Raw genomic sequence first — 19,470 nt, forward strand, 5'->3', positions numbered from 1 at the left:
CATGCAGTCTTTTTCTCCCCACGGCCCCTGTAAGTTAGCTATGCTCGAGCTAAATCGCCCTCGTTCCCCCCTTGGCCCTTCCATCGAGGTCGCGGATGAAGGCTGATCCGCCGTTTAGACAGCGATCCCACCCGGCTCGTGTGTGTCGGAGTGACGTTCATCAATCAAGTTATTACACAGCTGTCGATTGCCAGCCTTGCGGCTACAAGTCCAGCCACATGTCCACGCTCAAAGATCCCGCGGACAACAAAAATCCAAAATTCAGGGTCCGGCTCGACTGAGCTGCGTGTTGCTTTTTTTTAGGTGATGATCCCGTGCTCTGTGGCTGGGCTTGGCACGCTGCAGCTGCGCATACAGATAACAATGCTGCCTCTCATCCTCTGATCAAGCATTCGCTTGACACTTCCTTTCGGCACGGGCACTCCGGTCAGCTTCCTTGTCGCCGTACTATCATGTCCGTACCAACCGCAAGCTCCTTCTTGTCCTCCACCTCAATCGTCGTCCTCAAAACCGGTCCCTGTTAAGCCCACTGTCTCAACCAGCTTCGCGCTTTCTCATCTGAACGTTGACCTCTGTTCTCTTCGGAGGGATCGAGTGCCAGCTATAGGCGTTCTCACGGATCACTACTCCGATCGGAACATCGATTGCCTTTTACGCACCATCAAGGTTTCGGAATCCCCGCACGAGCGCAGTCAGCGACTCCATTTCACACGCCAATCACGCAACGAGCTTGAGCCTCATTGTTCAACCTGGGCCTGGCCTGGCGTCCGCCTAGTCTCAAACTCGAGCTCGACTTACCAGCGCGGAGGTACCCCGGACTTTCGAGCAGGACCAAGCCACTCCTTCATCAATCGGTCTCCCGCGCAGCCGCTGGATCACGCGGTACCAGTGCTAAAAGGAGAAGCACTGCGTTAACTTGCTGCGCTCTGCGCTCAGGCTGCTTCCGAGCTAGTCAAGACCTGTCAAAAGCTACCGCCATGGCGCTCGAAACTCTGCGCAAGATCAGTGGTTCTGCGAGCCACGCTTCAGCCGCATCGGCCGCTGGTAGCAGCAGCAGCGCTTCCGCATCGGCCCCCACATCGGCCCCCACTTCGACTCACAGCGCTTCGCCTGCCTTGACCCCTCGAAACAGCACATCGCGCGATAGCCCAAAGGACAAGGATGCTGCCATCAGTAGAATGGCCAAAATGCGCGCCGCCATGCATATTGGCTCCGTTTACGATGATTGGGTGAGTACTTCCTCGTGTGTCCCTGCCTCCATCGCTGTCGGCCATTCCTTTCGCCTCTCTTGGTAGAGCTCTGACTTTGGGAGACGCCGCAGCGATGGCGTGCCTTTGCGGGATTGTCTTCCCTTCCGTAGCAGGGCTGCGCGCGCTGACTGCTCAACTCGTCTGTCGTTATGTTCGAAAGCCCATGTACTCGGCCAATGGTGACGACTACATTGTCGGAGATGTGATTGGTAGGTACTGGCGTGGTCACACTTGTGACCCTGGATCCAGTCTGTTCACACCATCTTCTTTGCCTCCTTTCTTCCTTTCTAACAGGCTTTGGAGCCTCCTCGGTGGTGCACCAAGGCGTTTTCAAGCCGCTTGACAAAGCGTGCGCTATCAAAGTCATCGATCTCGAAGCCTACGGCCGGGACACGGAAGAGCTACGCCGGGAGACACAGCTCATGTCACTGTCCAAACACCCCAATATTCTCCGAGTGCGTGGTTGCTGGGTTCACGGTGCCAAGCTCCACATTGCTACTCGCCTGATGAACAGTGGCTCCATGCTCGACATCATGCGTTTTGCTCATCCCGAAGGTTTTGACGAGACCGTCATTGCTACAGTGCTCAAGCAAGCCCTCGAAGGTCTGAATTACCTGCACATCAATGGCTGGCTCCATCGTGATCTCAAAGCTGCCAATATCCTGGTGGACGATGATGGCACGGTGCTGCTTGGCGACTTTGGCGTCGGCGTCTTTGTCGGCGACACGGACAAGTCATCCGGCACCGTCGCCAACGAGGGCAAGCGCAAGAGCTTTGTGGGGACCCCTTGCTGGATGGCACCCGAGGTGATCGAGCGCAAGCACTACGGCACCAAGGCCGATATCTGGAGCTTTGGCATCACCGCGCTCGAGCTAGCACAGGGCCGCGCTCCAAACTCGAAGCTGAACCCCGTCAAAGTCTTGATGCGCACCATGCAGGACGAGCCGCCACAGCTCGATCGCACGGGCGGTGCACACAAATACACGAAGCTCATGGACGACTTTGTGCGTCAGTGTCTCCAGAAGAACCCAGAGAAGCGGCCAACGGCAGACAAGCTGCTTTCGCATGGCTTCTTCAAGCAGGCGAAAGGGCAGAAGCATCTCATCTCGGCGGTGCTCGCGGGACTGCCTCCCCTCGCTGATCGCCAGGAGCGACGACGACTTGCATCCACCAACACGACGCACAACTACCTTTCGTGGGACTTTGACACCATCAGCAGCCGGACGACCACGCCGAATCTCGATAAGCTGGATCCCTTTCGCAACTTTACCGGCGTAGTCTCGCTGCCATCACCGCACGGTTCCGTCCGATCCACGAAGCTGGTGTCGATAGATGGACAACATGTGCTCGCTACAGAAGACAACGATCTCTCTCTGCTGCGCAGATTCAGCAGCTTCGACGCTTCGTCAGACAAGGAAGCGGGCTCGCAAATCGGTGGCGCCAGGCGACGCAATCGCTCAGCGGATACTTCGCTGTCTCATCGCAAGTCTCTCTCGTTTGGCGATGCGGACGGTCACAGCGGGACTGGGACCGAAGACGACGCATACTTGACCAGTGGTGTTCATGCTCCGCTTGCTCCAATTGGAGAAGCAGCATCGCCAATGGTCATGCCGATGAAGCGCACGGAGAGCACCGAAGAGCCTTCCGATCTCAAGCTCAGTCCCGGTTCTGCGGGGTCGGACAAGGCAGCTGCGGTGGAACGCACCTCGGACGACAAGTCACCGGTCCTGACCCCGCAGAGCGATGATCACTCACCCAGCCAAGCGAGCGGCAGCACCTTGAACACCACACCCCGATCTTCACCTCAGCAGAGGTCGGTCTCTTCCACGAGCACAGCAACTTTCACCTCTCGGCGTGCCGCAGAAGACAAGGACGCTTTGACCGACCCAGCAACGCGCCAAATCGCGCTTCGACGCACCTCGGACCGTTCGCACAGCAAGGTGGATCCTGAGGCAAGCGCGCCGGCGGGCAAAAGCAAGCGCGAGTCGGTCTTTGGCAAGCTGTTCAAAGGCCCGAGTCGTAAGGAAGGCAAGGTGTAAGTTTCCTCTCAACGTCACCCTCCGTCACTGTCGTTTCGCACATCGTACTTTCTCTTCGTAATCACATCTGATCTCCCGGGCAACGCAACGCCCTCGCGTTCCTTTGCAGACCCATTCGTGCATCGACTGTGACGTTGTCCCTGACGTCGAACATGGCTGAGCTGAACCACCGACGTAAAAGGACATGCCTTGGCAGGGATTCTCGGCAGCATAGCCTTGGCGCCGATTTCTTCTCCACGTTTACGAAATTTAAAAGTTGCTAAGCGCGCGCACGGTCCTGTGAGAGCGTGCCGGAACAATTTGCCCGAGAAGGAGAAGAAGCGGTAGCTTTCACCTTGCTCTTCATGCTGTTCCATCATTTGCACTCCGCTCGCCATCAAGCTTTATACCAGCCCGCAAGTCGACCTTCGAAGAGCCTCTCTATAGATCTCGTCGTTCAGGAACCTCACACCAGCGCCATCACCTCAACTGGTGAGCACAATCTCCGCCCAAGATGCGACCGGCCCCCTCGATCGCAGCCTCGCTCTCGCTGCCCATCACGACGTCCTTTGCGGGCGCTCAAGCGCTCTGGTGGCCCTCCTCGACGTCTACACCCCCACGAGTCGTCCTCCTCTTCATCCCAGGCAACCCCGGTCTCTCTTCGTACTACATCGACTTCCTCCACTCCATCTACACCTCTCCCTTGCTCAAATCGACCGGGATCGAGATCCTGTCCGTTTCGCATCGCGGGCATGCGCCTCTCCCTCTCGTCGGAACAAACGCCATTTGGGGGGACAACCTCACCAACACCACCCAGGCGCGCAAGGGGTACGGCTGCACGCTCCGCGATCAAGTCCGGCATAAGGTCTCGATCGTCGACGCTATCAATCGCCAATACAACGGCGAGAGCCGACAGACGAAGGTGGTGGTGGCGGGACACAGCATTGGCGCGTGGGTGGCGAGCGAGGTGTTGAAGGCAAGACCGGACGGCGTGGAGGCGTTGCATCTGCTGTTTCCGACGTTGGCGTGGATTGGGCGCACGAGCAATGCGAGGCGGGTCGGGGTGCTGATGTATCCCCTGGTGGGGTGGGTGCTCGCACCGGTGTTGTGGATGTTGGCGCTGCTACCTGTTGTGGTGGTCGTGTGGTTGGTGAGGCTTGTGACGGGTCAACCGGCCGCTGCAGCGTTAGCCACGGCGGAGTTGTTGACGACAAGAGGCGCGGTGAGAAACGCATTGCGCATGGCAAAGGAGGAGTTTGGGACGGTGCAACAGCTCGAATCGTCCACCATCGATGCGGTTGCCAGCTTTACGAACGACGGCGAGGGGAGGGTGAGGTCCTACTGGGCAAGTGAGGACAGTGATGGCTGGGCACCATCTTGGATCCGATCGCAGGTGGAGAACTCGCTCAATCTGCACCGTGTTCACCTCCCACCCGGGCTCGGACTGGACACCTCCAACACACGCCCCAAACTCACTGGCACCAAATCTCACACCCGAACACGCAGCTTCAGCGTTTCGGAATACCGTTCGTCCCCAGGCAGCATCCCGGACCTGCGCCACGCCAAGGCGATCCGCAAACCTAACGGCGAAATTGTCATCGAGGCACAGGTGAACGAGTCGAGCAGCGATAGCGAGGACGAGCCCGCCATCAACGGGGATGACCAGCAAGTGAGTCAAAGGGGTATGGGATATCACTACGGGAGAGCAAGAGCGACGAGCACGCATTGCAGGATCGGGATGCCTCATGCGTTTTGTTTGAAGCACTCGGAGGACATGGCTAAGATCGTTGCGCATTGGATCAGTTTTGACCACTTGTCGGAGGAGTAGGCATTGACATGCGAATAGATAGATTTGGTGCTGATGATCCACGTTTCAGGCTGACAGGGTTCAGAAGGCTTTGGTGTTGGCCTGAGACAGGTGCGGAATGAGAGAAGCGCCAGAATCTCCCGCGTCTCTCTCTCTTTACGCGACTCTTGAGAAAAAATGCAAGGGGTGCTACACGCAGCAGCGCAGCGCAGAGAGCCAGCGACGCGCTGCAAGTTCCCGTCTGTGCGCCCAGTTGAACAAAGAGGCAAGTCGAAGCGGGTTCGTCGACATTTCGTTCATCTTGTCCTTCTGCATCCATCTACCTGCCCATCATCACCACCTGCCTCTCACACATCCGACCTAGACACGCATACGCCTTGACTACACATTCTGCTTCATCTCGATCTACCACTCTAGATTCACGCATCAACCCATCTTCCGTCTGGCCGCCACCTACCTCGCCCACGCTCGTATCCTCCTTGCTCCATCTTCCATCTAATTCAACATGAGCTCCGCCATCGCCGGCCCCTCCGCCTCGTCCTCGGACGACATCGACATGCCCCCCGCATCCGCACCCTCTCCCTCCACAGCAGCCGCGATCTCCGCAGCGCTCGACTCGGACTCGGACGCTCCGGAGGACGAGTACGAGATCGAGCACATCGTTTCGCACTCGGACATCACCACCGACGGTCAATTCTCCTACTACGTCAAATGGAAAGGTTATCCCGAGAGCGAGAACAGTTGGGTGTTCGAATCTGATATGGGAGGGGCGCAGGAGATGATCAAGGAGTACTGGGCGAAAGTGCCCAAAAAGTCCGTCAAAAAGATGGGGGTCAAGAAGGGGAAGCGTCACTCCCATGTCGGAGGGAGTCCAGAGGTGAAGGTGAAGAAGAGTGCGATGGTGGAGGTCAAGAAGGCGAAGCGGTTGGCACCATCTCGGTCGCCAACTCCAAGGGATTCGTTTGTCGATATCGAGGATGCCACCATCCAACGATTGCGCAACGACCCCACGTTGAGCGAGGAGGACCGCGAAAGTCTGATCGCGCAACACCAACACGTACTCCAAATCGAGACGCTGCGCAAGCGATACGCGAGGATTCCGGATTGGGACCCTATCGTCCGACGCATCGAAGCCGTGGAAAAGACGTCCAACGACAAGCTCCGCGTGTTCGTGCTGTTCAACCGCGGCGATCGGTTGGCATTCGAGGCCAACGTTGTGCACCACCGATGCCCGTTGAAGCTGCTACAGTTTTACGAGGGAAATTTGCGATTTAAGCGGAGGGAGGAGGGCGAGGGGGAGAGGAGGGAGATGCGCGGGGAAGAGGATCTGAGTGCGTTGGAGGAGTATAGGAAGACGAATGGCGAGGAGGAGGCGGTTATTGTTGATGACGCGGCGACGGTCGAACCCGGTTCGAGCGTCTATGGTGACGTGGTGGAGAATGGTGTCAACGGTACCAATGGCACCACTGAGGCGGTTGATGAGGTGGAGACGGAGGAGACGCTGCCCGCCGCAGCAGAGGTCGCGGATGAGGTTAGTGCCAGTGCGGCTATTGTTGACGCCCAGGAGGATGCTTAGAGCAACCATCGAGTGGATGTATCCGTCGAACAATGCTTGTATCTCTCAGCCCCAACGCACGATTACGGTCCTCATAATGGCACAAAGAGATCACAGCTCTGAGTCGACACACAAACGGCACACCTCTTGCGACATGAGAAAGGGTCAAAATGCATGCATGCGAAACGGAAACCGAGAAAACATTCTTGTGCGTGAAGGGGCATCTACTGGCGAACCTATGCCGACGGCGCCGGCCCACCCAACTCCATCTCCCCTACACCACTGACTTGGGCGAGCTTACTGGTCCCTGGCCCCGTCCCCGCAGCCACCCCGGCCGCCCCCTGCGCACCAGCAGCAAAGCTCCATACCTTAATATCACCATCATCCGACCCACTGACAATCTTGTCGTCACTGAGACTCACGCACGTCACCGCACCTTTATGCCCCACCAGCGTGTTCTGGCAGTAGCCCGTGTCGCGATCCCAGATCTTGATCGTTCGATCGTGGCTCGCGCTGGCGATGCGAAGCTTGTCCACGTCGAGCGACCAGACGCCTTCGACGTGGCCGAAGAGCGTGCGGATGCAGCGGCCGGTGCGGACGTCCCAGATCTTGAGCGTGTTGTCGAGCGAGCCGCTGATCAGCACGGGACGCGGCTTGCGGTGTTCCTTCCGCGAAGGCGAGTCGGGGCGGGTGGGACGGTGAGGGAGGATCGTCGGGTCCAAATCGCCCATCTCGGCGTCGAGAGGGAGTGGGTCGACAAGGCCAGCGGAGCAGAGACGCTCTTGCACCCGGAGGAGGTGCTTGTCGATTCGTCGACGGCGTTGCTCCCGAGTGGCGGAGGTGGAGGTGGACGCGGAACGGCGGGAGGCAGGGATGGTTGAGGTGGGGGCTGACCCAGCGTGGTAGAATCGCTCGGGAATGTCGGTGGTGTTGTTGGACGAGCGACGTGCAGCGCCGACCCGAGTGACACCGCTGCTGCTCGTCGCTGCTTCGGCCGGAGGAGACGAAGCTAGGCCTGCTCCAGACTGGCGTCGGGAAGGCGACAGGCTCGCATCACCGAGGAAGTACGACTCTTGATCTTCCACAGAGAGCATGTCCTGGTCGCCATCCTGGGGTGCGGCAACCGGCTCATCTTCGCCATTGGCACGGGACGCTGCACGATGAGAGCCAGCCTGGCGCTGCTGCTGATGAGAGGCTTCACCATCGGCCCCGCCAGCCGCCCCACCAACAAGCTTTCGCACCGCCTCGTCGTCCATCATGACCAGCTTGAGACTCTGCACCTGCCCAACATGACCCTCGAAAGTCAGCAGGCAGTCGCGCAGACCCAGGTCCCACAGCCGAATTGAACCGTCGTCCGACGCCGAGAACAGGAACGTGCCCGCTGCAGTAGGGTCCTCTTCCTTGATGGAGGTCGCAGGGCGACCGTCCCGCAACGCCTCACGCAAACGCTGCTGGCGCTTCTTGGCCGCGGGTCCCGTCCAGAGCGTCACTGCGTTGACCCAGTCTCGGTGCCCTCGCAGCGTGTAGCACTCGCCGGTGCGGAAGTTCCAGATCTTAATGTTGCTATCGGCACTGCCACTGGCGAGCGTGTCCTCGTTGAAGTGAAGACAGACAATGCCTTCCGTGTGACCCTCGAGCGTGCGCATCAGCGCCCCCGTCCTCCAGTTCCAGATCTTGAGGGTTCGGTCCATGGAGCCGGTGATGAGCTTGGCTTCGTCGAACTGAAGACAGCGCACGCCTCGGGTGTGGCCCTCGAGCACGCGCAGCATCTCGCCCGTCTCGAGGTTCCAGATGCGTGCGGTGCGATCGTAGCTGCCCGTGATGACGACTGGGAAAGCAGGGTGAGCCAGATTCTCGTTGAACTGGAGACACATGATACCGTCCGTATGGCCCGTGAGGGTACGCGACGTGTATCTGCCGCGGCGCCAATTGCGCTCGATAGCCAGTCGTTCACAGTAGACCGACTTCCACGGGCGCGTCTTGGGAACACTGCCGGAGGAAGTGCTGCAGGCGGTTGCTTCGCCGTTGAGGCCGCTGCGCTGTTTCTTGGAAGGCGGTGCGTCGCGGTCACGCAGCTCGGAGATGGTGTCCATGCGCAGATCACGGTGGCCCGAGACCGAACGCGAATGGTTGCGACCACTGGAAGGCGTGGGACTCGAGGCTCGCGAACGCGACTGCTTCTCGAGAGCAGCAGCGTTGGCAGCGGCAGTGATGGTTCGCTTGAGCGAGCCAGGCGTGCTTCCAGAGCCGTCGGAGCTGAGGTCGCGCGACTCGGGTGTGCCGAGCTGCACGGCAGGGCCAGGCACACGACGTCGACGCTCGCTGAGCAGGGGAAGACCCCATCCGCACTTTTCGCACTTGCGCTCGATGTGCTGCTCGCACATGTTGCGCCAGAGCAGATCATCGTCGGCGAGCTGCTTCCACGATCGACTGACCTGTGCTGCTCTGCCGAGACTCATGGCATCGAGGTGACCGAGCACCTTGAGCGAGACCTCTCGTGGGAACAGCGAGAATGGGTCGATGCGGATCGCCAACGCCAGCTCGGAGGACAATAGCGACAGCTGGCTGAAGCAGCACATGGTGAGAATGCCTTGCAGGATGAGAGCTCTCCTCGAGTGCGATGAGGAAGAGAAGAGCGACCAGACCGTGTTGACGGCCGTCTGATCGGCCAGAGGAAGGCTTTCGATTGACTACGATCGCAGTTCGGTGATTGATCGGCAGAGGATGCAAGATACGTCGACAGTCAGTAACGCAGCTCTTGTCGCAACGTCGACGCCACCGAGACAAAGGTCATGTTTCGAGAACACGAAAGCGGAATGACAAAATGTACCACATCACTTATAGCGCACGACCTATAAGGCAGATCGAGGCTTCAAACAGAGTGTTTCGATATAGCATGATCCGCGATCAGCGGCCGTCGGAGGGAAAACCCACCAACGGTCGCTAGACGGCATCGAGTACCCGCGAGAAGGCAAAAGGTACCTCGAAGCCGCCGGATCTGCATCAAGCCCGTCGCCATGTATGCCCTCTGATGAGACGGCAAGCAAGGGACAAGGCGACGAAAGAGAGAAGGAGGGGGATTGGAACGAGACAAGGGCAGGACACGGAACTTACCTTCTGTAGACGGGCAGTGGTGCCCTCATCAGCCATGCGCTGATGTCGTACACAAAGCTTGCGGGTGGCTGGAGGCACGAGCGGGGTTGCGCCGGTGGAAGCGCAGCTGTGGTCGGTGTTGTCCATGGCGACGTCTTTCTCGATGACTTCGACGTCCTCATCGGATCCGCGAAGACCGCCTCGATGCGCACCTGACGGGTTGAGCGCTTGAGTTGCCATGGCAGGTGACAATGCCAACGGGCTGGGTGGATTGGTGCCGTTACGGCTCAGGGACCTCGCGTTACGCTGAGCGAGCGAGATGATGGCGGGCGACGCTCTCTCCCCGAATGGCACATCGTAGCTCGAGGCCAAGTCGGCAGGTCCACATCGACGATTGGACGCATCGTTGGCTGCATGCGCATAGGCGCTCTGACCGAGACCGACAGTGTCTGCTGTGGTTGGCTGCTGAGCAGTCGATGCCGTAGACTCGCTGGCAGGCACAGTAGCCGCGGGCGAAGCTGCGGGGTTGACTCTTGCGCACTTTGGGACGATAGACCAGCCGTCGCCGGCAGTAACGTTGGATAGATCTGACGTGACTGGAGGCTGGGTATACGGTGCGGGCGGCGGAGGTGGCGAAGGAGTGCGATGGTGCTGGTGGAAGGATGCGATCGGCTTGTGAAGGGGACTGTTGGTGGAGCGCACTTGCAGCATTGGGTCAGATTGAAGAACGGCGGGAGGTGTATTGACAGTCAGAGTGGCCATCGCCGAGGTGTTGGGATGGTCGATGTGACTGGCGAGATGCAAGCCTTCCTGTGAGTTGTGCAAGTGGAATTGCGCTGACTGGGACTGTAGATCCAGGTCGTCGTCGTCGTCGATTGGCGCCGCCGAGGCTGGTGAGGATGGAAGCGAGCCGGCCGACGGACCACGCCTGGTGGCTGAAGAGAGCGACGCTGAGGAGAGTGCTGTTGATGTGTCTGACCTCTGCTGCTTGGATGCGGGAGGAAGATGTGCTAGGTCGAGGGTATGCCTTGACGAAGAAGCATGCGCAGAGCTCCCTGAAGATGGTGAATGCTGACGCTGGGTGTGATCCGAGAAATGGGACGAGTGGTGTTGGTATTGGTGATGGTGGTGGCCTGGATGGTTCGCGGAAGAGGATGCGGACAAGCCGTTGGAGGGTGCTTGGCTGTTCAAGCTAGCGGTCATGTTGATCTGCGTGGCTGAGCGCGTTCGGGCTGAGCAGAGTCTAGAACTGGCAGAGCCCGATGAGCGATAGAACGGAATTGAAGCTCAGCAGCCAAAGTGGAGATGCGAGTGCATGGCCAATGGATCCCAGGGTTCGCTAGTGTCTTGACTCGGATGAAGCACAGCCGAGCACGTTGCGGCAAGCACAGCCAGGCGGAACAGCGGCCGGGAGTTGTCGATGCGAGCAGCGCTGCAAAAGCGTAGGCTTGCAGAACAGGTCGTGTCTACAGTGGAAGCGAGGCGGCTGTCGAGAGTGTACGGAGGAATGCGTCGAGGCGATGCGATCACGAAAGTATGGCGTTATCCGGGGTATGCAGACGTCAAAGCAGAGAGCCGAGGGTGGCTGGCTGGCGAAGGTCTCCTATGCTGCGGCGTAATGCTCCTGGACGATCGTTTCAGGGTCTGCAGCTGTGAAGCGAGAGCGGAGGAGTGGAGGCTTGGGATGGGCAAGTGCGCAAGAGGGAATGGCGTCCGTTGCGCAGAAAGGGGTTGGATGATGCGGCGATGGGGTTGAAGACGAAGTCGAAGACGAAGGAGGCGATGTGGTGATGGACGAGGAGGTTTGCGTGCGTGTGTGGTCACAGCTAGAAATGAGCCTCGGTTCGACTCGAATCGCATCACCATAAGAAGGGCCAAACTCCGAACCGAAAAGAGCTCAGCTCTGCGCCTTGTCCTACTCGCTCTGGCCTCTGCCACTGGAGAAGCTTGGTTCTTGCAGGCTAGCTCGTGTCGTTCGATGAGCTATACACATGCACTTCACCCAGCTCCAACTACTGACAAAGGTGTGACAAGTTGGCTGAGCAGGTCTTAGCGCAGAAGTATCGACGAAGGAGCATCAAAGGGGTGCTCAGCTGCCACGTCTAGAATTCGGGTACACCCCACCGCTCTCTTTCTTGGCAGCTAGACAGGCGAGCTCTGTGCCTTGATTTTGTTTCTCGACTCAATTTTAGCTGTGTTTTTGGAGTGGTAAGGCACTTTTCGAGTGTCTTTGCAAGAAGAGCTGCGGATGGTGCCATCGCGAGCCTCGACTTGATCAATGGCCTCCTCACGAGCTTAACTTGGCCGTCCGCCGATCAGCACCAGTCCACAGCAGCACCGCCTGGACAATGCACATGCTCTTGACAGGAGCTCCCCTCCAATGACCAGAAGCACTGTCGGCGTCAGAGGGGGTCATGCCGGAGCACGTTGGGCCACGCCCTTTCTGGCGCTCTTCTAGAATCGGCACGGTCTGCTGACCCTGAATGACGAGCTTGCTCTCCCCTCCTCGGTATGAGCTCCAGCTGATCGGCCAATTCTTCCCGTCGGACGTCATGCATCGCTAGGCATGTCGGCTGGTTGTTGCTCCACCTTGACATGGCCGAATTCTCATCACTTCATTGCTGCTAAGATGGAGACACCTCATAGTCCAAAGCAAATCTCCTACAACAGCCGAAAATGAAATGAGAGCCAAAATTGAGGTCAAGAAAAGGAACACTTTAACGGATTGACAGACTTGCTATCAACAGCTCGTTCTTCCACTGATACTGATCACGTGTGACGATACTGGACAAGACGCCAGGTCAGACACTTCACACAGTCAAACGCCGAGATAGAGACACTGATGTATATTTTGGGTGTGTGAATCGCACGCTGTTGTACGATATGGCTTGGATGTAAATACAAGAACAGAGGGCTTCTCTGCCATGCATGAAGGTAATCGAAAACAGGACCGGCGCCCGAGAAGAACACTCGTAGAGCAGAAGAATGCAGCTGGAGCAGCCACCACTACAACCGCATTCTCCTCCCCTTGGCCGAATGTGGGATACCGAATCCTGAAGATGACCCTCCTCGGGTCGAAGAGAAGAAAGATGCTGGGAATTGTACAGGAAATCTCGCCGACGAAGGGTCGTTTTGCACGCTGCTGATGGGCGACAGCAACGTTAGGTGAGGGTAGATTGCGTGAAAGAATGATGCCGCGACAAGTGGAACAAGAAACAAACCGACGAGAACTAAGAGAAACAGAGCGACTTGACATCAGATGTCAACAGTCGCTTAGTTGTCCTTGGTCTCGGCAGTCTCCTTCTTGGAGCCAGCCTTGCGCGAGATGATCTTCTTGCGGTCCTCGTCCAGCTTGAGGCTGGTGATCACAACGTTGGAAGGGTGGATGCCGAGGGGGACGGTGGCACCGTTGGTCTTCTCGCGGTGAATGCGCTCGATGTTGATCACCCACTTCTTGCGGTACACCTGGGTGACCTTGCCCTCAGCGCCCTTGGACGAACCACGGACGATCAGGACCTCGTCATCCTTGCGGACGGGGAGCGATCGGATCTGTAAGGATAAAGGAAGTGGTAACAGGATGAAGAGCGGTCAGCAGAAGATTCATTAGGAGAATGTGAACTGAAAGCAATCATCGACGTCGCGGTCGTGTAGCTGCAAATGTGTGCAAGTATGCGGACGTAGCTGTCGAAGAGGTTTGGCCGTGTCGTGTGCTGCAATTAGAGCACTCCATCCCTCCTGGCGGGATGATGCGCAGGTCGGAGGCTGTTGATCGGACTGAGTGATTCCTGCTGGAGTGGTCGCGGTGAACCGGTTGCTGGACAGTGCGTCGACCGTGCCTGACAAGCGAAGCGGAGGTGCATCTTTTGGACAGCCCTCGGGCGCGACCTCTTCCTCTTCCGCCTAGTGATACGCCGCTACCCTGCGAGTTGTCCTAACGCTGCAGAGTCCTTATCCACGATGAACCATGTACCGGCTGGGACCTGGGAATAATCGACTCCAGCCGTTGACTGCGATACATGACTCCGACCGGCCGCATAGCCAACGAAGATGACGGCAACGGATGCTGGCATCCACATTCCCACGTTACGATGCCGGTGTTGATAGGACGTCCTAGCATTTGTACCGTCACCCGCCGCTGCGAAGGATCCGCCGAGAATGGGTAGTCTGCTCCCAATGGTCCCTTGCCTCTTCCTTTCGGTCCATACATATTGACTGAGTCGTTGTTGGTTGTTGCATGTGCGGTCTGGTCTTAGACGATTGAAGAGTTCCTCCATTGTCTCCCATCCTAGCTGCCAATGGTGATCACGTCTGTGTATGTTGAGTACTGCGATGCTGAGCTGATGAAGTGCTGGAATGCGTATGTGGCGTTGACCGTACGTCGATAATTGCTTTTCAATGTAGTGGCATACTTACGCCGTGCTCAGCGCGGAGCTCCTTGTTGAGGGAAGCCGACAGAATCTTTCTTCGGATGTGGGCGGGGGCATCGAAGTGAGCCTTGCGCGAAACGCGACGCGATGAGGAGACCATCTTGACGAATATGTGTTGGTGACGAGGGGTGGTTGGTGGTGTGAACGAGATGATTCGCAGGTGAACAACGACGACACACTCGACAGCCAACTGGACCACCGCAGTGGGATCTCGAACTCGCACCGAAGCCGCTCCCATCTTCTCAACCCTCGAGCATCGCGCTGTGCTGCCTCCGTTTTTGCCTCGAGCGCTCAGAACTACCTGCTTGCAGAGCCTCTATCTGAGAATCTCAATCGGAGACGTTTGCAGGTCGCCGTATGCTGCCTCTGAATTAGCTGTTCCGGTCACTCCGGCGAATTTGCAGTGTCTTCCTAAGACCCAAAGCGCACGTCAAATTTGACACGTGACTAGAGCAAGCTTCGGCCGACATCGTAAGTCTAACAATTCTGGCCAGCCGTATCACCGATACAAGTAGGCGCTACTCAGCCCGATGGCTCTCATCGCCAAGTCTTGACCTGCGCCGACGATCCTGAGCATGTGCCCGCTGGGTCGGCAAGGAGTCGATGCCCCTTTCTTGAGACACCTCATGGCTCGCACCGCTGTGTCACACTCATCTTTGCTCGGAGACATTCCTAGATTCCAGGTTTCGTATTGTTCGAATGCCGACATGAGCAAGGAGCAGAAGTCCTCGTGTCGGACTGAACGAGACGATGTGCAGATCTGTGTTCGCCTCTCACGTTGCCAGACGATCAAAGACGGCTCTAGCTCCCCCATTGTTACCTGATGACGCCGTGGCTGCTGGTATTGAGCCGCTGCCATTGGCAGCAACGCCGCCGTTCTGTTTCGATCTGCCAGCATCGCCTTCCGCTTCGCCGTCGTCGCTCCAGTTCTCCAACTCGTCGTCGTTGACCACCGGATGGTAGCGGTACTCGCCTCGCCCAGCACCTCCTGTCCGCGGTCCGGCACCCGAGCTTGCTGACGCCTTGGACAGGGGCAAGGAGCGATACGAGCCATGACGAAGGTGCAGCGCGTACGAATACAGTACCAATGCAAAGTAGATCTTGACAAGCCAGCCAAGACCCAACACGACCGCCGAAAAGCCCTTCTCCTCCTTCCAGATTCGTTCCGCACTCGCTACACGCTGTTCCGGTGTGAGCTTCTCGTGATGGAGCTTGAGCATCTGTTCCGGTGTCCTGTACTGCGACTCGATGCTTTCGATGAGATCCATAAGTCCGGTCTGATGCGACGACTGGTTGGTGGTAGGACGACCATCGTGCGGTGTAAAGTAGAACCAGTTGAAGGTGAACAGCAGCGTCCAGAAGGTCGAGATCATGTGATCGAGCGAGAAGAGGTGCGCATAGGTGAGCACGCGGTGCGCGTCTTCATCTGAAATGCCTTTAAGTCCCCAGAGGAACACGATGATGGTCGCTATCGAGTAGAGATACAGAGCCACTTGTGAGAAGGTGCCGCCTTGGAAGACGGCGAGGATACCGTAGACACCTGCTGTCTTGTTGAAGATGGCGAAAAGCGTGAGGATCGATGCGCCTACTTTGAGGTCCATGAAGCCGAGGAAGGAGGTGATGGCATGGTGGAAGGACGGCAAATTAGGCAGCCGCAAGTAGAGTCTTGACGACATGGCTGTGTGAAGGATGTGCTCGAAGGGTCGACGAGACGGAATGCGAGGACTCTTGAGTAGGCGGTGGCACAGTCGTGACGAGACGAGTGAACGGGGTCTTGAAGATCACGACCTGGAAACGCGATCCGAGACCTACGCGCGACACAGAAGGTGTAGTCCGAGAGTGGATGGAGAGGATATGATCGAGTCTCGTCTACCAATGAAACATGGTCCGTAATCTGCAGTGGTACGAATGCTCTCTTGCGCGTTGAGCCGAAAGTGAAGACGATCCGAGTACAATGGTGTGACGCCAAGATGTGCGTGCACCAACTTGACGTCGCGCGTCCCACTCGGAAGTCGGCCAGATTTTGGCGCAGCCGAACGACACCAACACAGCCGGGCTGAGTGGAGGGAAATCTGTGATTTTAGGGAAACAACTGAGAGAAACAACCAACACCGCCAAACTCAACACACAGGCACAGTGTGACAGCCAAAGGGATATGCGTGGCCGCTGGCCTCAAACAGCACACACCTCGAAGGCGCTTGGTCCTCTTGACACTGCACCACCACCCCTAGAACGCTCACGACAGCCTCTTCCGTCACCGCCACAACCCGTCTACCTGGAGATGAAGTGAGTGGCCTCATACTTGCCATCAGCATCGACACCAGCCCAGGGCGACCTCGACCTCCCAGAAAGAAGGCAGCCTCACAACATGTCGAAAGCAGTCTCGCAAAGGGCTTCCGCCAACTCACTCCAAGGCAACAATCAGAGGCAGCACAAACGGCATGTCTCGCTTCGTAATCTACCCGACCAACCGGGTCCCAATGACCACATCCCGCCTTCACTGGCCCTAGAGGCACCATCGCCTCGCGCCGATTCATCCTCTTTCTCATTCAGCTCAACAGAGCAGCATCTCGGCGTTGGGCCATCCAATAATGTCACACTGAGGCCAGCACCTAGTCCGACACACAGCCGCCAGAGCAGCCACTCGAAGCGGCCGACCGAAGCATACGCACAGGAGCTGGATCGCCTCCTCGAATCCGAGGGCGAAGACGGAGTCAACCTCATCAAGGTTGTTGAGCGCCAAGATGTGTTCCACCTCATTCACGAGATCCGGTCCGACCTTCGAAAGACCATCGACACGCATCTCAGCTGGGATGAGCTCAACTCGGTCGATCTCAATTTCTCTCTGGTTCGACCACTATCGATCAAGTACAGCAACTTCCGCTCGATCGCCATCCTTTACTGTTTGATGCTGAACCGCATCTATTTCCAAAGGGAGGCCACGCGTGATCTTGCTTTTCAGTCGATCAACACAACGCGTGCCGCCCTCTGCGAGCTGTTGGCGATGAAGCTGCTCCGCACCTTCTCCAATGACGGCCTTGAGCTAGTCACCTCGCTCACGGCCAGCTTTCACCCACTGGCAGGCGCGACGTACAGCGAGCTTCAGGAATTGCATCTTTCCTCGTCGCACATCGACCTGGAAGAGATCATTAAGCATGGCCTCTCTGCAAAGCAGTACTCCAACACGCTCGACCTCGCCATTGCTTCCTCCTCCAAACGCTTCATCTCCACTCCGCTCTGTCAGCGCTGCATCGATGGCATCTGGAACGGCAAGGTCGTCTTGTCTCCCATGCAAGCATCGCACGCCATCCTCAACGACAGCTACAAGAAGCGTCCTCTCAGTATCTACGATCCTACCAAAGCACCCTTGCTCAACCATCTGCGGCTTCGCGTGCCGTCGATCCGAAGCAAGCTCGAGTTCGTCACGTTCGTAGTCATCCTAGTGCTCTACGTTGCCGCATTAGCACAGAAGGGCAGCCCAACGTGGACTGTCCAAGAGACGCTCTTCACAATCTGGCTCTTTGGCTTTGCCGTCGATGAGCTGGCCCAGCTGCAGGAACACGGCTTGTCTCAATACATGGGCTCGCTCAACAACCTCATCGACGGCACCTTCTGCATCATTGCATTCTTCTGGTTCGGCCTACGCGTTTCTGCGTTGCAAACCGGCTCACTGCAACGGAGCGATCTCAGCTTCGACTGTTTGGCACTGGGTGCTGTTCTGCTGTGTCCCCGAGTGGCGACCTCGATCATCCAGGACAACGTCATCATGCTCAGCCTCAAGGCGATGTTTTCGGACTTCGCCTACTTCACGGTCCTGGCCATGATCTGTTTCTCGGGTTTCGCGTACGCTTTCTATTCTCTGGCGTCCGAGGACCGCTGGACATTAAATGCGGTGCTCTGGCTCATGCTCAAGGTGTGGTTCGGCAGTTCCTACCTGGGTTTCGACGAAGCAGCAAGCTTCTCCCTCACTTTCGGTCCACCGTTGATGATCATCTATACCGTGTTAAGCAATACTCTCTTGCTTACGGTGCTCATCTCCCTGTTGAGCAACACGTTCCAGGTGGTCGCCATGAACGCCAACGAGGAGGCGATGTTCCAGTTCGCATGCAAGACCATGTCTGGCATTACGACCGACGCCATCTTCTCATACCAACCGCCGCTCAACCTGCTTGCGGTGGCCATCGTCATGCCACTAAGCTTCGTTGTATCGCCGAGGTGGCTGCACAAGATCAACGTATTTCTCATCAGGCTGACCAGCTTCCACGTGCTGCTCTTTATCCACTTTGCCGAGCTCAACGTGTTCGGGCATGGCATCAGCTTGACTGCCGAGAAGGGCAAGAGCTTGCTCAACCGCTTCTCATTCTTCACCACGGGTCTGGACGGTGCAAGTGCCGACGTGATCGAAGCAGCGTTCGACTACGAGGCGCCACAGGATAAGGACGAGTGGCAGGTGCAAGATGACCACTCGGGAGACGAGGCAGATGCAGAGGCTGAGGACGGCGACGGCCACGGTGCTCGGGCGAAGAAAGCGACAGCTGTGGTTGGCGCGCCGGCTCAGGATGGAGCCCCGAAAGCGAGCTCTGCGCCCGCTTCACAGCAGGTGTACCAAGAACATCATCAAGTTGTCGATGGTGCAACATCACACGATGCCATGCCTCGATCCACCACCCAGTCCTCGGTCGCCAACAGTACCACCTCGCGCCGAACCCGCGATCCTGCTGTCAACCGGTCCGTTCAGCTCCTGCGACGCGGGCCGGAGCCGCGTGGTCTTGGCTCGCTCACCTCCCCACTGGCCAAACTGTTCAATCGGGGCTTTGACTCAAGTGAACCGGAGCAGCAGCACGGTCTGCGAAGATCTTCGTCGTCTCGTCGGACAGACAGCATCAACAGTCCGTCTCGCTCGCGGCTGTTGGACTCGAATGACCAGTCGCAGCCGCCCACCCCGACTCGCCCGTCCAGAAAGGCACTCCGACGATCCGACTCGAACCAGGAAGCCGGAGCAAGTGGGTCAGGTCTAGCTGTTATAGGTGAAGGTGAAGGCAGTACCGGAGACGGTGATAGATTGAGTAAGGATGGCCTGGATGGAGAACTGAGGGACATCGCACATAGAGTACAGGAGATGGAAGCGAGAGGCAAACGGATAGAAGACTTGCTACTGCAGCTGCTCGAGAAGCAGAAGTAGATACAGATGCAATACAGTAGACGTTTGTCTTGACTCAAGATTGCACCGTCTAGGTGTGTACTGTGTGCAAGAAACAAGCTGTGGACGAAGCCGAATCGGGCCTTCCGGCTGGAGGAAGAGTGCGAGGGTATATATAAC

The 19,470-nt window shown here is 57.6% G+C and overlaps 7 protein-coding genes across 7 annotated transcripts; 4 read left to right on the forward strand and 3 right to left on the reverse strand.

The window, feature by feature from the left end:
* Positions 1–977: 977 nt before the first annotated feature.
* PSEUBRA_001795 (Protein kinase domain protein) lies at positions 978–3,289 on the forward strand (the record flags this gene model as incomplete). Its single annotated transcript, XM_016434975.1, has 3 exons — positions 978–1,229; positions 1,411–1,459; positions 1,545–3,289. 3 exons carry the CDS (start codon positions 978–980, stop codon positions 3,287–3,289), a joined length of 2,046 nt encoding a protein of 681 aa, XP_016293703.1.
* Positions 3,290–3,782: 493 nt separating this feature from the next.
* On the forward strand, positions 3,783–5,096 carry PSEUBRA_001796 (Protein of unknown function DUF2305; the record flags this gene model as incomplete). Its single annotated transcript, XM_059464682.1, has 1 exon — positions 3,783–5,096. The coding sequence occupies one exon, from the start codon at positions 3,783–3,785 to the stop codon at positions 5,094–5,096; it is 1,314 nt and encodes a 437-aa protein (XP_059320816.1).
* A 484-nt stretch (positions 5,097–5,580) lies between these two features.
* PSEUBRA_001797 (Chromo domain protein) lies at positions 5,581–6,651 on the forward strand (the record flags this gene model as incomplete). Its single annotated transcript, XM_016434992.1, has 1 exon — positions 5,581–6,651. The coding sequence occupies one exon, from the start codon at positions 5,581–5,583 to the stop codon at positions 6,649–6,651; it is 1,071 nt and encodes a 356-aa protein (XP_016293705.1).
* A 215-nt stretch (positions 6,652–6,866) lies between these two features.
* Positions 6,867–10,926, reverse strand: PSEUBRA_001798 (WD40 repeat; the record flags this gene model as incomplete). Its single annotated transcript, XM_059464683.1, has 2 exons — positions 6,867–9,320; positions 9,745–10,926. The coding sequence occupies 2 exons, from the start codon at positions 10,924–10,926 to the stop codon at positions 6,867–6,869; spliced, it is 3,636 nt and encodes a 1,211-aa protein (XP_059320817.1).
* Positions 10,927–12,996: 2,070 nt separating this feature from the next.
* On the reverse strand, positions 12,997–14,250 carry PSEUBRA_001799 (uncharacterized protein; the record flags this gene model as incomplete). The annotated part of the gene is made up of 2 exons (XM_016435025.1): positions 12,997–13,272; positions 14,137–14,250. The coding sequence occupies 2 exons, from the start codon at positions 14,248–14,250 to the stop codon at positions 12,997–12,999; spliced, it is 390 nt and encodes a 129-aa protein (XP_016293707.1).
* A 673-nt stretch (positions 14,251–14,923) lies between these two features.
* On the reverse strand, positions 14,924–15,826 carry PSEUBRA_001800 (Protein of unknown function DUF1753, Golgi; the record flags this gene model as incomplete). Its single annotated transcript, XM_016435005.1, has 1 exon — positions 14,924–15,826. One exon carries the CDS (start codon positions 15,824–15,826, stop codon positions 14,924–14,926), a length of 903 nt encoding a protein of 300 aa, XP_016293708.1.
* A 692-nt stretch (positions 15,827–16,518) lies between these two features.
* Positions 16,519–19,332, forward strand: PSEUBRA_001801 (uncharacterized protein; the record flags this gene model as incomplete). The annotated part of the gene is made up of 1 exon (XM_016434984.2): positions 16,519–19,332. The coding sequence occupies one exon, from the start codon at positions 16,519–16,521 to the stop codon at positions 19,330–19,332; it is 2,814 nt and encodes a 937-aa protein (XP_016293709.2).
* Between the last annotated feature and the right edge of the window lie 138 nt (positions 19,333–19,470).

The sequence above is a fragment of the Kalmanozyma brasiliensis genome (assembly GCF_000497045.1).
Source record: "Kalmanozyma brasiliensis GHG001 unplaced genomic scaffold PSEUBRA_SCAF15, whole genome shotgun sequence".
NCBI lineage: Eukaryota > Fungi > Basidiomycota > Ustilaginomycetes > Ustilaginales > Kalmanozyma > Kalmanozyma brasiliensis.